The sequence below is a fragment of the Macrotis lagotis genome, chromosome 1 (genome assembly GCF_037893015.1).
Source record: "Macrotis lagotis isolate mMagLag1 chromosome 1, bilby.v1.9.chrom.fasta, whole genome shotgun sequence".
Taxonomy (NCBI): domain Eukaryota; kingdom Metazoa; phylum Chordata; class Mammalia; order Peramelemorphia; family Peramelidae; genus Macrotis; species Macrotis lagotis.
In genome coordinates this window covers 806194323-806211116 of record NC_133658.1, presented here as the reverse complement: position 1 = coordinate 806211116, position 16794 = coordinate 806194323, and the positions used below count along the sequence as shown (strand labels likewise).

Sequence of the window (16794 nt, the reverse complement as noted above, 5' to 3'; positions counted from 1 at the left end):
CTAATGTAAAGTCTGAAGCAAATGAGTTGTAACTCTAAATTCTACGTTTTATGGTCAACTAGTTGATCCATCCTCCTACTACCTGAACTGGAGTGTTAAGTGTGTATAGTGAAATGCAACATTCTGTATGGGTTAGAGTGTTAGACTTGGAGTTGAGAGAGTTCTGGATTTGAATCCCAACCCAGACATTTTTTAGTTATGCACTAAAATGGGCTCTTCTAAGTGACAGCTGCCCTGCCAAGTCCAAAGGCCTGACTTTAACTATTTCTTTATGGAAGCCACAGCCTTGGGCTAGCTTGTTGCCATAGAAGGCAACAAGTGAATCATGCTCAAGAGTGGGGTAAATCTCTCCAACCAGACTGCATTGTCTATGAGACATCAGTGTCCAAAGCCCTCAGAGATAATATGGAAACTGGCTGTCATGGGATAATTTGTAAATAGAAATAATTCAGTATGGGGGGGTATAAGTCCAAATTTCTTCTTCTTTAAAGAGTTGTGTGAGAATATCTCATATTTAAAATAATGGCAACTCTGACTCTACTAGCTCTGATATCCTGTGCTCTAAGGTCCTTTTCTGCTCTGACACATTTTGAGTTCTAAGGACCTTTCTAGCTCTGACAGTGTTCTAAGATGTCTTCAGTCTGACATTCTGTGTTCAAAGGTCCCATCCCAGTTCTTACATTCTGTGTTCAAACATCTTTTCCAGCACTGATACTTCTTTATTCCAAGGACCCTGCCCAATCTAACATTTAAACTTCTAAGTTCATCCCTATCTCTAGCATTTGTTTGTTGCTTTGGGGTTCCTTCTGGTGCTGACAGTCTAGATTCCTAGGTCCCTTCTTATTTGATAACTCTATGAAACCAAATCATTTTAAATTGAATCAAGCTCTCCAAATGACTTGGGAAGAAATAAGTTTGGAAGCCATGCTATGGATGTAAATGATGGAATTCCTTTGATAAAACAAAAAATGAAAGCTTAAGTAGGAATACTTAGGCAAGAAGTATGGCAAGTATATGTAAGACAAAGAGCTAAAAGAAGTCATCATCAAGATGATTATCAGTCAATCAACAAAATATGTATTAAGCAGCTATTTCTAAATGCTGAGGATAGAAACAAACAATGAACAAAAACAATCTTTCCTCCCATAGAACAAAAATTCTAATGGGAGAAAAATAGCTATCTATCTATCTATCTATCTGTACATCTGTATATGCATATGAGCATATATGTTTATCTTTATCTATGTATATGTGCATAATACACACATACATGCATGTATGTAAGTAAATATGAAATAAATAAAACAAGAACCAATACAAGTTGCTAGTTGCAAGGTAGGTTATGAATTGGAGAGTAGTGGGGGATGGGAGGAGATCAGGAAAGACTTCAATGAGAAGGGGATGCTTGAGCTGTGCCTTCAAGGAAGACAAGAATCTATTGCCAAGATAGATTGAAGGAGAGGAGCCAGATGGACAAAGACAAAGAAAGGCCAGATGCTCTTTCTGTGATAGTTACTGATGTTGCTGTCTGCTATTAATTAAGGTCTCTCAGCGTGCTAAGAAGAACTGCCACCATCCGCTCTAAACCCCTTTTTCGTTTCAAAGATGAAACAGTAGACCACACTTGTGTAATACTTTAAAGTTTATATAACGTCAGCGGTTCAAGAGTCACTGCTGACATTTGACAGAGAAAGAATCAGAGGCTCATGAAGAGGCAGCTCAGTTCATGGCTTTCTCACTGTGGGCTCATGGACAGGGGCTGGTTGCCCCTATCTGACTCATCTGACAGACAGGAACTTGGAAGGAGCCCTTTACGCCTTCAAATACCCATCCAGTCTATCGCTTCTGCTAATTTGGAACAGGAGCCAGCTAGGGGAGACCACCTGCTCCGCTGCCAGAGATGAGATTCAAGGCTTCCAGTGAAGCTTTCCTGGTGTCATATTTCCTTATATCCCATTTGATTGATGGATGTTTATCTTCAGACATGTGGTTCTGGAATAAATCATTCCATTTGCCATCCCCTCACCAGGCTGTCCCAGCACAAGGGACTGCTCAAACTGACTTGATTAATCAATCAGAGGTTCTGATTAAAGATCCTATTCATTAAAAATAAATTCAGGTAGAAGCAGAGTACTTAGGTGGATGGGTGCAATTCATGAGACATAAAAAAATCAAATGACCTACCAGAAAGAGAAGCAGATTTGGAAATCAGGAACGGACTATAACTAAGATAGGGTGACTACTAAGGTAGGATGTCATAGAAATAATATATCTAAAGTTGGAAGGGGATCATGGAGGTCATCAACTCCAATCCCTTCTTTTTTAAGGATGAAGAAACTAAGGCACAGAAAACTTTAAAATGATTTATACAGGGTCACACAACTAATCCAAAACCAGGCCTCCTGAATACCCAACCAATACTTTATCCTTTTCCTCTGATACCACTGGTACTCCATCAGAATCTGGAAACTACTGAGTTTAACACCTAGTTAGCAAATAAGGAATAGTCACAGCCACATCTTTGATGAGCTAGTGTCCTCCTCTCATACTCTTCTCTCCCACCAATCAGTAACTTCTAGGATTCCAGTCCATGAGACCTGTGAAGGTTCTGTCTCTCTCCCCCAAAGGGGCAATATGTCAGATTTTGGGGTCTCTACCTCCATAGAATTTTAGGCACAAAAGTTTACCTTGATCCCCAACACGCAACTGAATTTGAGTTAAGATTGTGAGAATTAAGAGGGATTATAAAACCCAGAATATGAGAGCCCTTACACATGGAAACTGTTAGAATTCTTAGGACATGGAATGTGGGAGCTGGGAGGGTCCTTAGTATCTTTTTAATCCCCTTCATTTTTTCAGAGGAGAAACTGAAGACCCATACAGAGAACATGATTTGCACAAGGTAAAATGGCTAATTAATTTGTAGCCAAATCAGGTTTGAAACTTAGACCTACTGACTCCTCCTTTAGTGATCTCTATTCTACTTTCAGAGAATAAAAAAAAATGAAGGTAGAAAGGGTAGTTATGCAAATTCATCTATTACTAAACTAAGTTTAGTAGATATAGACCTACTTATAGGTGGTAGAGACCTATTCTGTAGCTTAGGTGGCATCAAAATATATAGTGTTGGACTTGGAGTCAGGAAGACTCATCTTCCTGAGTTCAAATCCAGCCTCAGACACTTATTAGCTGTGTGACCCTGGGCAAGTCACTGAACCCTGTTTGCCTCAATTTCCTCATCTGTAAAAGTTGGAGAAAGAAATGGCACCCCGCTTCTGCGTCTTTGCAAAGAAAACCCCAAATGTGACCATGAAGAGTCAGACATGACCAAGCAACAAAATAGGTATGGGAAAACTTTGATCATCTCCTCAGTTGTTCTTATACTTTATATTTAATCACAAAAGCTAGTGATATCACATATAGTGATTGAATAATATCAATACCAGCTTGTAGCTGTAAGAAATCAGCTAAATCCTTGAAAGATTTATGTTGCTCTTTTGACCTCCAGAGAACTGAAATTCATCCACCATGTTTATAAAAAGCTTATAAAATTTTAGCCCTTGCAGGAGTTGGATGAATTCCCTCATGTATTTATGGCTCTTTCTGAAACTTTGTGGTGACCAGGAGTAATTACAGCCCGCCACAGTTCCAGTGTGTGGATTCTGATTGCAGAGTAGGACTTTCTGGGTCCAGCCAAGCATCACAAGTGCATCTTGCCTTAATTACTCCTGAGTTACTATTGACAGTACCACGGGCTTCTTAGAGTTGTGAGGCACCTAGAGGTCACTGTGGCCCAGCCCCTGCCTGATGCTGGAATCTTCTCTTGAGCATTTCTGAAAACTATTTCTCCATCTTCTGTTTTTGAGAATCTCTAGTACTGGGAAAATTTAGTTCCTCATCAGTATTCTGACAACAGATTTGATGAAACAAAAGCTGACACTCCCAACTTGATTCACTACTTCCTAATCAGAACTTCCCACCCTAGATATGCATCTGCCCCTGATTCTGATCTCCTGATTGGCTTGTCCTGTACCCTACCCACTCTGTGTGAGATTCCTTATTCCTTGACTTTACCCTCTCTTGACTTCCCCAGTCCTGGATGCCCAGCTGGTGAATCTTCCCTCTTTCTAACCAGAGTTTCTAGCTCTATTTTCTGTCATGGTCTTCAATCATTGGTACGCAAGCTTGTTAAGGATAGAGGCTATCTGCTTTTGTATTGCCAGGGCTTTGCCCAGCACTTAGAACAATATAAAGGCTTAATCTTTAACAGCTATACATACATATACATATATATATATATATATATATATATACACATATATGTATATATATACATATATATGAAGATTTCTTCCTCCTCCCCCCTCCCCCTCCTCCCCTTTCCTCTTCTTCCCCAGCCCTTTCCTCTTCCCCATCCCCTTCCCCTTCCTTTTCCCCTTTTTCCCCTTTCTCCTTATCCCTTCTCCCCTTCCCCTCCTCTTCCTTCCTTCTCCTCCCCTCCTCATTTCCTCCTCCTTCCTCTTCTTCCTCCTCTTTCTTCTCTTCTCCTCTTTTCCCCTTCTTTTCCTTCTTCAGCTTCTCCTCTTCTTTCTAATTCTTCTCCTCCTACCTTTCTCCTTCTCTAATTTCTCTTTTTCTTCTCTTAAGATAGGTCCATCAAGGTTTTAAGTTTCAGGGGCATCAATATCACCCCCCACCCAAAAGCATATCTTGACTGCTCTCTTCTATCATGCTAGCCCAATAAGAGAGGCAGGCCCACTAAGCTCTAAGAGCAGAAAGATAGCTGCTACTGCCGTTAGATGTAGTGAGGGCAGCAGCCTAGCTCTCACTCTAGTCTGTCTACATATAAAACACAGATAAAAAGGCAGAGGATCAGATCTTCCAGATTGGTATTCCTCCATTATGCTTTGTGCTATGGTCACAGAGCTTAGTGCTGGAAGGAGAAGAAGAAAGCCAAAAGACACAAAGGACCTTGTCACAGAAGAACACTTCAGATTTGGAGTGCCAGACTGCCCAATAGCTTCCCCAGTGGGGATGGTACTGTGGCATCTGTGTCCCTGGAAAAGTCTTTGACTTTGGGCTTTGTAAGCAACAGCCTGAGGTTGTTAGTACAATATAAACCAAGGGGCTGGGGGAGAACAGCTGTCACAAGACCAGTGACACATTGTCTTGACAGCATCTTGATGTGTCCAGAGGTCACAGGACTTTGACTGGCCCTTAATGTTGCCCTCCCTACCCCTATTATTATTGCTGAGCCCAGAGGCTCTTCTTAAGCAGTTTTCTGACTGGATCATTGAGTCTTAAGCTGTGAGAGAAATAAGTGTCATTAAAGAAATTGTTGATTCAATCCCCATTATAACAGCCCTAGCATGTTATCCAACCATTACTAGAAAATGTCCAGTGATAGAGAACTTATTGTCCTCCACATCTGAAATGCCCTTCCTCCTCCCCTCTGCCTCTTAGCTTCTTACAAGGCTCAGTTTAAATCCTCATTCTCCAGGAGATTTTTCCTAGTCCCCCACTACTATTGCTAATCTTGAGATAACCTGACTTTGTGCCATATTTGTCATGCATTTGTGATCTATTTGAATTAAGCTTGTATATGTGAGCTTCTTGAGGGCAGAGATTGTGTTTTTTGCCTTTTGTATCTTGAATATAGTCCCTGGCACACAGCAAGCACCTAATAAATGTTTGCTGACTAACTACTGGCTTCTAGTCTAGTCTTTGTACCAACTAACTATACAACCTATGAACAAGTTGCTTAGCCTCTCTACTGGATGTCATTAGCTCGGTTCTGCCGTAAGTCAGGTGATAAAGGTGTCTAACCTCAGATATGTACAGACAGCTATGTGATCCTGGGCAGTCCACTTAACCTTATTGTCCTCAGTTTCCTCATCTGTAAAATGAGCTGGAGAAAAAATATCAAACTACTTCAGTATCTCTGGCATGGAGATATCAGGTCATAGAGAATAAGACACAACTTTAAAATTACTTAATATAGTCATGAGTCTACTGACTCCTAGGCCTAGGATCACATGATTTTGGGCTAGAAAGAAACTTTAGAGAGCATGTAATCCAATGATCTTTTTCACTAATCATGTGGCTCTGATGAGAAGACCTCTGCTGCATCATCCCTGAGTGGAATCCCTGAGGGATTCCATCTTCCCCCCACCCCATCCCATTTCCCTCCTCTGGATTTCTTCCTTCCACTGATGTTAAATGTCAGAGCATTGCCAATGTCCTGCCTGGGTTATAAAAATAAATATTTACTGATTTACTCTTTGAAGCTTGAATTGTAGAAAGTAGAACTGAGATAAAACTGAGATTCATTCTAGAATAGAAGTAAAAGATTCCCCCCCCACTCCAGAAAAGAAGGTGGAAGAGTGGAAAGGAAAGAAAGCAAACCAATCCAACAAATATTTTATTAGGTAATAACTTTGTACTATTCAAGGGGGAATGCCAAAATTAAAAAAAAAAAAGAAACCATCAGTGACTTTGAGGAGCTTATTTCTCATCTTTGAAAAAGGTTGTGTTCTGTCATGTCTGACTCTTTGTGACCCATTTAGGGTTGGATTGGATTGCCATTCCCTTCTCCAGTTCATTTTACAGCTGAGAAAACTAAGGCAAATACAGTTAAGTAACTTGCCTAAGGTCACATTGACAGTAAGTTTCTGAAACCAGATTTGAATTCAGGAAAATGAGTCTTCTGACTCCAGGATCAACATTTATCCTACTGCCCCACCAAGCTGCGCAGAAGGGAGGGGGGTAAGGATATAACATATTCATAGAAAAGACCATTGAAACTACATATAAAATAAATTTCAAGAGGGAGAAAATATTAATGACTTGGATACTCCTCAGAAGAAATAGTAAAGGGAGCAGGAGAAGAAAGTAAAATTCTAAACAAGTCCCCCCTCCTCCCCCACCTTGGACCCTGCCTAGACAAGGAAGGCAAGTGTTTTTAATCCTTCTAATTGACTCCCAGCTGGTGCTCAGCTTCCTTAAAGAATGGTGTTGATAATAATAGCTTTAATGATATAACCTTAATAAAAATAACTCTATTTAATTAGGCCTTCACTGTGACCTAGAGGTGACTGTGGTTTTTCAAAGGCTCTGGTGGGCTCTACCAATCTAATGCCTAGCATGTATGTCCAGTATTTTCTGACAGAAGACAGAATATTTGGTGTGGCTCACTACCAAATAAACCACAGAACCATATCAGCTCTAAAAGACTGAATCCTTTGTTCTTATATATGGTTTCAGTCTTTTTCTTTGGAAGTTATTACTCACACCTAAGAAGTTGCAGATGTCATGATATTAAAAAATTTAGAGATGAAAAATGCCATACATTTATTCTTTACCTAATCCTTTGTAGCAACCCTGTTAAATACTTGCTATTGAGTCTATGAACTTAATTTCTTTTTTAATATTTTGAGAGTTATTTCAATATAATTAATTATATATATAATTATTAATCTTGTATAATTTGTTATTCATTTTAAAATATTACTCTGAGAAGGAATTCCTTAGCTTCATCAGACTTCCAAAGTTGTACCTCACCCAATAAAAGCTAAGAACTTAAACTCATTTCCTATGACTCCATTTCTGTCTTTTCTGTCTCTTTAATGATAAGAAGCACTTCTCAGCTTACTTCTTATCAAAGGGACCTGGATGACGCGCCTAAGCTTTGCAACAAAAATTTGATGCAAATGTATGACTTCTTTGAATATAAATAAGAGATCCATTGGGGACCTTAAAAGCAATTTCTTTAATTAGAAGCAGTGAACACATATTTTCCTAAACAAGACTGCTTTACTTTTTCTGACACTTAACTTTGATATTATTGCATTATTTATTTTAAAAAGTGACTACAAAGTTACTTGGTTTTCAAGAATGCAGGCCATTCCCTGAATATAGTGGTGCAGACCTGTTCCTACTGCTAAGGAAGACCAAGACTGAGGGATCTCTTGAGCTCTGGTGTTCCGAGCTGCCAGTCAAGTGTGTCCACTAATGTGATAAGGCCATAGGAATGGACAGGGTCACGAGGCTGCTGAACAAGGAACCAATTGGCCCATGTAGGAAACAGAATGGCTCAGAGGCTTCTTCTACTTGGTATTGGTGCTGGGCCTTGAGTGTCCTTCTGACATGGGGAAGTGAAAGAGACCCAATCTCAAAAGAAAAAAATAAATTAATTTTTAAAAGAGAATAAGTTGTTTTTGTTATCCTTCTGATATTTGTTTTAAAACTGACAGTCACAGCAGTAACTACTCTCCTTTTGAAGTACAACGAGGCAGTGAAGGACAATGGTCGGTGTACCAGATTAGGGGTATGAAGATCCAGCTTTCCAGTCCCCACTTAGCCATTAACTGATTCCCTGTGTGTCTCTGGGCAAGTCCCTTTCCTCCTTTGACTTTTTTTGCTTAGCTGTGTTTTTTGTTTATCATTCTCAAAGAAGACATCAGGGAGGTGATATTATGACTTATAAGAGAATTGGATTTAGGTGAGGGATTACTATACTAAGTCACCAGCCTCACTTTCTTATCCAGAACCATCTAGGTCCCATGGCCAGATATAAAACAAGATGACTGGAGGTGGCCCTACCCATATAAAACAGTATTAGATTAGATGATTGTGAATGTCTCTGTCAGGTTAAAAATTCTATTTCTATACTCTGAATTTCCTTTCAGTTTTATCCTTCAGCTCTGGTGTTCTGTGTTTTAAAGTCTCTTGCAAATTGTAATATCTACATTCTCAGCATTCTAAGGTCCCTTATGCTCTTTGGTTCTATGTTTTCTCTCTCCCCTAATTCTATATTCTAAGGTCATTTATGTCTCTAATGTTCTATGTTCTCTGTACTAATCATTTATGTTCTCAGGTTCCTTCCAATTCTTAATTACTATGGTTTGGAGAGCTAAAGTTATCCTGATAGCTACAGAAAGTCACAGGCAGCATTAAAGAGCAAAACTTTGGAACTCAGTGTTAAGGGAACCCATTGAGCTCATGCTGGGTCTCTTCTCTCTTCCTTATAGAAGATTCAGATTTGATTGCTGTGAGGACTCTGTTTTTGGATGCTGAAAAACCTGCGGTGGGCACCATGGATGTAAAAGAAAGGAAGCCTTACCGTTCCCTGACCAGGCGCCGAGACACTGAACGCCGTTATACCAGCTCCTCAGCAGAAAGTGAAGAGGGCAAAGTACCCCAAAAATCCTACAGCTCCAGTGAGACCCTGAAGGCCTATGACCAAGATGCCCGTCTAACCTATGGCAGCCGGGTCAAGGATATGGTCCACCAGGAGGCAGATGAGTTCTGCCGAGCAGGTGAGCAAGTTTACCATCCTCTGGTCTGGCATAGTCTTTGTTTGCAGGAGGGAGGGAGGGAGCCAGAAAGTGACCCAGAGTAGAACATTAGTTAGAGGCCATGAGTATGGCCCATGAGGACCATCTCTGTTTGGTTTTGTTGTTGGTCATGTGAGAGAATGACAAGCTCTAGTTCTGGGTTTCTGTCTGTGAATGGGGTGTCTTGGAATGAAGGCTGCCTTAGGCATTAAGATGTGGAACTGGCCACCTTCTGGGGTAGCAGAAATCCAACAATGAAAAACTAATGCTAATAGTAAGTACTCACAGTATTATGATATTTAAAGGTTCAGAAATGACACTACAATTTCCAAACTCAGGGAAATCTGAGTTCAAGTCCTGCTCTTACTGCTACCTGTTCTGTTACTTTGGGCAAGTCACTTAGCTCTAAGTCATCTTAAGCAACTTTCTAAGACTACAAATTGTGGGGGCAGCTAGGTGATACAATGGATAACACACAGGTCCTAGAGTCAGAAGGACTTGAGTTCAAATGAGGCCTCAGATACTGTGTGATCCTGGGCAGTCAGTTAATCACAATTGCCTCCAAAAATTTAAAAATAAATTTTGTTAAAGACTAAAAAGTGTAGGGCTGCAGTGGATAAAGCACCAGCCCTGGAGTTAGGAGTACCTGGGTTCAAATCTGGTCTCAGACATTTAATAATTACCTAGCTGTGTGGCCTTGGGCAAGCCACTTAACCCCATTTGCCTTGCAAAAAAAACTAAAAAAAAAAAAAGACTAAAAAGTGTGGAACTTCTGTCTTCCCATCTTTATTGGAAGTTTTCTTTCTAGCAACTCCCTATAGCTATGAAATCATAGAAAAAATAAAGAGAGAAAGAAAAATAGAGAGAAAAAAAGAAGGGAGGAAGGAAGGGAAAAGAAAAAAAATTCTCACTTTAAACATGAGTAGATTGACATGCATATGGATGAATGTTGAAAAACATTCATAACATGTATTTGGAAAAATAAAATATCAATTAAAAAAGAAAAAAAGAAACATGAGTATATTGAACCTTAAAGAGACAAAGACTTGCCCAGGGTCATGTGCCTAGGACCATAAAACTTGATTTTTCTTTTTTTCTCTATCCCTATTGCTCTCCCAATTGTAAATTAATTGAAAATCCTTTATTTTACTAATCACATAACATAAACCTCTTTGCCAGGTTGCTTTGCAATCTGTAAAACTGGAAATTTGGTACCTCTCCTACTGACTTGTCATGTGATTATTATGGCTTGGCCTTAATTTCCTCTCCTTTAAAATGAGTTGGTTGGAATTGACATTATCTAGGATCCTTGTTTTTTCTCTGCTTTAACATTCTATGGTTGGGGTAGTTAGGTGACACAGTAGAGAGAAAACGGTCCTGAAGTCTAGAGGGCCTGATTTCAAATCTCTTGGTCTCATCCACTTGTCATTTAACTGGCTATGACCCAGGTGGGTCACTTAAACCCAATTACCAAAGGAAAAAAACAACCAAATTTCTATGTCTTATGTTCTATATATTGTATGATTCTTTATTCTGAATGCTTCCAGTATTTTGATTCTATCCAACATTCTATGTTCTAATATTTGAACTCTTCCAGTTCAAATATCCATATTTTAAGGTCTCTTCCAACTCTAAACTTCTATGATTCCTTAGAAATGAATCCAATTTGGACATAAAACTCTAGACTACTAACTGATTAAGAGCAGTTTTGTAATCTAAATAGTTTCTCACTATTTGATTCTAAGCTATGTAATTAATGATATGTTTCACCAGGGATGAGAGGAATATTCTTTGCACACTTGTTCCCAGGTGATTTTCAGGAAATCATCCTTACTCTCCAGCACAGTCCATTTGGTAACCAATGACTTTCAGCTAGCCAAGGTCAAAGGTGTGCTGCCTCCCCCCATCCACCTACACACCAAGAAGCTAAGAGGAAAGCATTCTCTCTCAAACCAAAGTCTTGGCTTCCTTAGCCACTTGTTCTGACTTATAAAACTACTGGACCAAGATGAAAAGGGAACAGTTTCCTGGAGAAAAAAAGACCAAAGAGCCAACTGGCCACAAAATATTTTCAATTTAAAAGAATAAATTCTCTAAACAAACAAGTCAGCTCATATATTGGAAGAGTCTTAGATGGGCCGCCAGAAACAAGAATGATTCGAGTCAGCATAGTAAAAAATAGATGCACATTAAAAAGTCTCCAATATTTATTGTCTTCCTTCTATTGACTCATATTCCTCCAGCTTAAAAGGGTATGTGGGGCAGGCTGTATGGAAATCGATGCTGCTCGGGTTTTTTATGGCAAATAAATTTGATTTTCTGTTAACTGTAGCATTCATTTTTCATAATTTATGAGCTGTCTCTCCTGAGGAGGGTCATGGCCAGCTGTGTATTGACATGTGGGATCAGGGTAGCCAAGGCAGTTTGACAGAGTGAGAAGACTGCTGGATCAGGTGTCAAGTGACTTCAGTTCCAGCCTCAGCTCTGTTTGATGGGCAAGATGCATCACCTTAGACTCAGTTTCCTCATCTGTCAAAAGAAGGGATTGGATTGAATGATTTCTAATGACTGAATCCTTCTGGGGATTGGCATGTTGTGAATCTGTGACTATTTGTGATTGATAGCAGGATTTGGGAGTCAATGAAAGGAAAGATGGAGCATATTGAAAAATGTGAGCCATTCTGGCTATATTTGGCCTCTTTCCTCAGAAAGCATATGCATGATGTATTATGCATATGTGTTCATACATAGATGTATATGTCCATGCATACAAACATGTGTGTGTCCTTATATATAAATACACATACATTTATTTATATGTGTATATATATGTATACACACACATTGAAATAGCCAAATTCATAAGAACTAAGCTTGAAAGAAATTTTAACTTTAGTGGTCATTCTTCTAATTTGTAGGTTTAATAGGTTCATAGAATGGAGAGGGAATAAGCATTTATGTAGAATCTGTAGGCTAGTCCCTATTCAAAGCATTTTTTATAAATAACCTCTGATTTGATCCTCACAACAACACTACCAGGTAGATATTATTAACACCATTTTTAGATCTGGAAACAGGCAAACAGAGCAGTGGCTTACTCAGGGTCACATAGCTAGTAAATATCTGAAGTTTGGGGTATCTTGTCTCCAGGCCAGTGCTATGTCCATCATACTATCTAGCATTATGGAGTTTAGAAGTTTAGATAAAATGATTACAAGTAACTTGTTTATTCTGGCATTAAAGAAATGTGCCCTGAGTCAGTGGGGTCAGTCCACATTTCTGGCAAAGATGACTGGCTTCTGGTTGAGCGTGGGCAGTAAAATGGATAACAAAAAGAATATGAGTCAGGATTTGTGAGTAGTTCTACTTACAGAAAAACAGATGTTTTCTCACTCTGTCCTTTTTGTTAGAATATCTTAAATTTTAGATAAGTTCCCTGAAAATCAACAAATAATTCAATGTACATTTATTAATAACTTGTTAGCTGCTGAGAAATATGAAATAGTTCCTGCCCTCAAGGAACTTCTATTCTAATGGCATATGCCAAGTCTCTGCCTCCAATATGGAAGCTAGTTGGCATACCTAGCATTTAGATTCCTGACATGAGATAAGAACCAGTCATTAACAAAAGGTCCTATAATTCTCTCCAAACGATGGATTGCTATAATAAAATCACAGACTTAAGGCCAAAAGGGATCTTAGAAGTCACTGAGTTCAACTCTTCTTTTGCATATGAGGAAAGTGAGATCAGGTAGATAGTGGATGGTGATGCCAAAATTCAACCCATAGCAAATTATTGGTAGAGCCATAGAAACCTAGTGCCTCTAATTCTCAATACAATATTTTTTGTATGGATGACATCAACAAGCTTCTCTCTATTGACAAATCTTCATCATCATCATCAATTAATCAGTTAATTAGAAGGCATTTATTGAGAATATTCACTAGTCCTTATTTTTGATCTTCTGGGAGATCCAAATAAATCTAGGGCATGGTTCTTGCCTTTAGGAAATGCACAGTTTTGTTGAAAAGACAAGCATAGTTGGGGGAAATGCCTAACAATAGAATTAGGAATTTGAAAATCACATGGAATTTGACTGGATCCTCTGACTCCAACTAAATTTATCTTTCTACTATCCCAATCATTCTCCTTGAATATCTCTCCTGATAGAAACCCAGTCAATTCTCACCTTGTAAATGACTGTCCTTACTATGATAATTTGCTATGGGTAAACCATTGGTCAGGAGAGATTACCTGGCCCAGCTAAACAGGAGACAAATGGAAACTCAACCTCTGAATGAGAAGAAAGGAACAGTGAATAATAGGTGAACTAAGACTTCTCTGAGTTAACTCACCAAAATAGAACATGTTCATGGTTAGGTCTAAAGCCAAAGAGAAGAGGAGAGAAGGAAAAAAGAAGGAAGAGAGGAAGGAAAGGATGGGAAGGAGGGAGGAAAGGAGGAAGGGAAGGAAGGAAGGAGGATGATTACTACACATTGGGTGCTTAATACATTTTTGTGCTACTGTTATAAAATCATTAATCATAAGGTCATATACTAAAACTGGAAGGAATCATAGAGGTAATCAAGCCCAAGATCTTCATTTTTAGACAATAAGTGATTTGTCCAAAGTCATACTGATAAAAAAATGACAAAACATTGATTTGAACCCAGGACCTCTGCTTCCTTCTACTTATATGACCTAACCTCCTAATTATACTTCAAGGTCTCTGATTAAGGATAGTTAGATGTCATTATAGTGCACAGAACACTGGGCCTGGAGTCAAGAAGACTCATCTTGAGTTCAAATCCAGATTCAAACCCTGGACAAGTCACTTAACCTTGTTTGCCTTAGTTTCCCCATCTTTGAAATGAACCAGAGAAGGAAACATCAAACCACTCCAGTATCTTTGCCAAGAAAACCTCCCATAGGGTCACAAAGAGTTGGACACAATAACAACAAAAATGACAAGGTCCCTAATTAGTGCAAAAAATAAATCCCCTGAAGTGCATTAAAAGTATATCATATTCTTCCAAATCAAACTTAATGTCACACGTGGTAATTGATTCCAGCCCAATGGAAACATGCAGTACAAATTTAAATAATGAGACCTCTTTGAGAGATTTATTGTTCACACTAATGAGGACCAGTATAGAGTGCTGTTTGGGGTCATCTGAAAAGGAAACAAGACCTAGAAAATCAGACCAAATGAGCTGCTTCCTCAGAAAAAAAATATCTAAAATAAAAAGATTAAGCTAGCTGAAATTAGAAATGGGATAAAATCAGGGTAGAAGGGAGATAGAGAATGGACACTTTTCAGTGAACTCGGCAGAGGATGACCAGGGTTGAAAACAGGCTACGCTCAAAATGTTGGACAAAGGATTCTGGGCTGCTTCAGCAATATATCATTCCTCTGGTGTGAGGTATTCAGGCACAGGTTGAGACCACTGTTGTAGAGACAGGTGTTCATGTAATAGGGGAAAGAAACATTCACTATGTACTAACTAAATTCTTGACCCATATTATTTCATTTGATCCTCACAAAAACCCTAGGTTATCACTGAGTGTTTAGTGTCACAAAACTGTGTTGTTTATGAATATCAAATACATATTTGAATTCAGATCTTTCTAACTTTAGATCCAGTACTCTGTACCACTAGCTGTCTCTGGGCAAAGGTTGATCTACATAACAGCTGAGGTTATTTGGAAAACATTTATCCTTGCAGTGATGTGAGATAGTACATGCAAAACATTTTGTAAACCCCAAAGCATTACAGAAATATACAATATTATTCACAGTATCACAAATTTCAAAGAGATCTCAGAGACCAGCTAATTCCAACCACTGCTCCCTGAGCAAAAATCCATTCAACTACACCAGTGATAAATTAGCCTTCCATTTGAAGAACTTTAGTCATCTAGGAGCCCAATACCTCCTTAGGCAGCACATTTTAGAACGTTCTACATAAAGGTTTTCTTCATATTGTTATTATTATTGTTATTTGAGATTATAATAGGAAAACAGCTCCATTTTCTAGAGCATTTTAGAGATTCTCTTGTTGTTCAATCATTTTTAGTCACCTCTTTGTAATCCCATTTGGGGTTTCCTTGGCAAAGGTACAAGAGTGGTTTGCCATTTCCTTTTCCAGCTCATTTACAGTGGAGGAAACTGAGACAATCAAAATTAAATGACTTGCCCAGGGTTACATAACTAGTAAGTATCTGAGTTCAGATTTGAACTCAGATCTTCCTGACCTGGGGTCTGACCCTCTATCCACTGTACCACTTAGTTGCCCTTTAGAGATGGTGTTCTCATTTTATGGTAGTGAATTTCAACTATGTGTTTGTCTGGGGTCAAGCAGCTAATTAGCACCAAAGTTCTAAGACTTTAACCTCCATTTTCTTAGCTTCAATTCAAAATCCATGTACCATCTTTCTTAAAAGGCATAATTAAGCAAAGAATTGGAAATTGAGGGGATGTGTCTATCAATTGGGGAATGGCTAAACAAGTTATGGTACATGAATACTATGAAATATTATAGTTGTATAAGAAACAATAAATGGTGGGACTCTAGAGAAGCATGGAATGACTTACGGGATCTGATGCTGAATGAAGGGAGTAGAACCAAGAGAACAATGTGCACATTGTGAGATGAACAACCTTGATAGAAGCAGCTTCTCTCAGCAGACCAGAGAGCTAGGACAACTGTATTAGATCAGCTATGGACAATACTATCCCCATCTAGAGGGGAAAAATCAAAACAAAACATACAAAAAAAATCAACCCTTTAGAATCTGATGAACACTTTATAAGAATGGAAGGAAATTTTGTAACATAAAAATATACATGTACATATGGATGAAAATAAAAAAGACATAATTCATGTAGTCTCAATGTCAGATTTTGAAGAGAAGATAGTAAAAAGACCTGAATTCAGAGTCAAAGGATCTTAGATTGAATCTAGACTTTGCCAACCAGTTCCAGTATAATCCTGGGCAATTCACTTGCCACCTCTGAGCCTTGGCATCCTTATCTGTAAAATGAGAGATTTGGACTGGATGCTGCCTAAGGTTCCTTCTCACATTAAATCCTATGAAAATTCACTATTAAGGAACTGGGGAGAGTTATACTGCAACCCATATGAGCAAGCCTGTCTCCCCACATGGGCAGAGACTTTCCTGGCTGGACCTTGCCTGCAGCATACGGTCTCCTGAAGATGGTGGCACTCGATGCCAACTGATGGCTCCAGGGCTGGCAAAGTCATTCATAGCTTGCCAATGTCTATGTAACTTTCAGTGCCTAGGAAATCAGCATGAAATTCATACACACTCTCAAAAGAAATAACCAAGCCACATGAGAACGGAAACTGTTAATCTCTTGGCCTGGCCCTATAAACAACCCCTTAGCCTGCTCTGTAAGTTTCTGTCATTTGTATCCTACCATCTCAACCTGGTCTG

The 16794-nt window shown here is 38.9% G+C and overlaps 1 protein-coding gene across 7 annotated transcripts in view; it reads left to right on the top strand.

Moving 5' to 3' along the window:
- TENM4 (teneurin transmembrane protein 4) overlaps positions 1-16794 on the top strand; it is a 1252272-nt gene that overhangs the window by 621851 nt on the left and 613627 nt on the right. For all 7 annotated transcript variants that reach the window (XM_074216997.1, XM_074217000.1, XM_074216995.1 and 4 more), the window contains one exon: positions 9030-9317. In XM_074216997.1, the coding sequence (XP_074073098.1) occupies positions 9030-9317 (288 nt within the window). The remainder of the gene's footprint in view (positions 1-9029; positions 9318-16794) is intronic.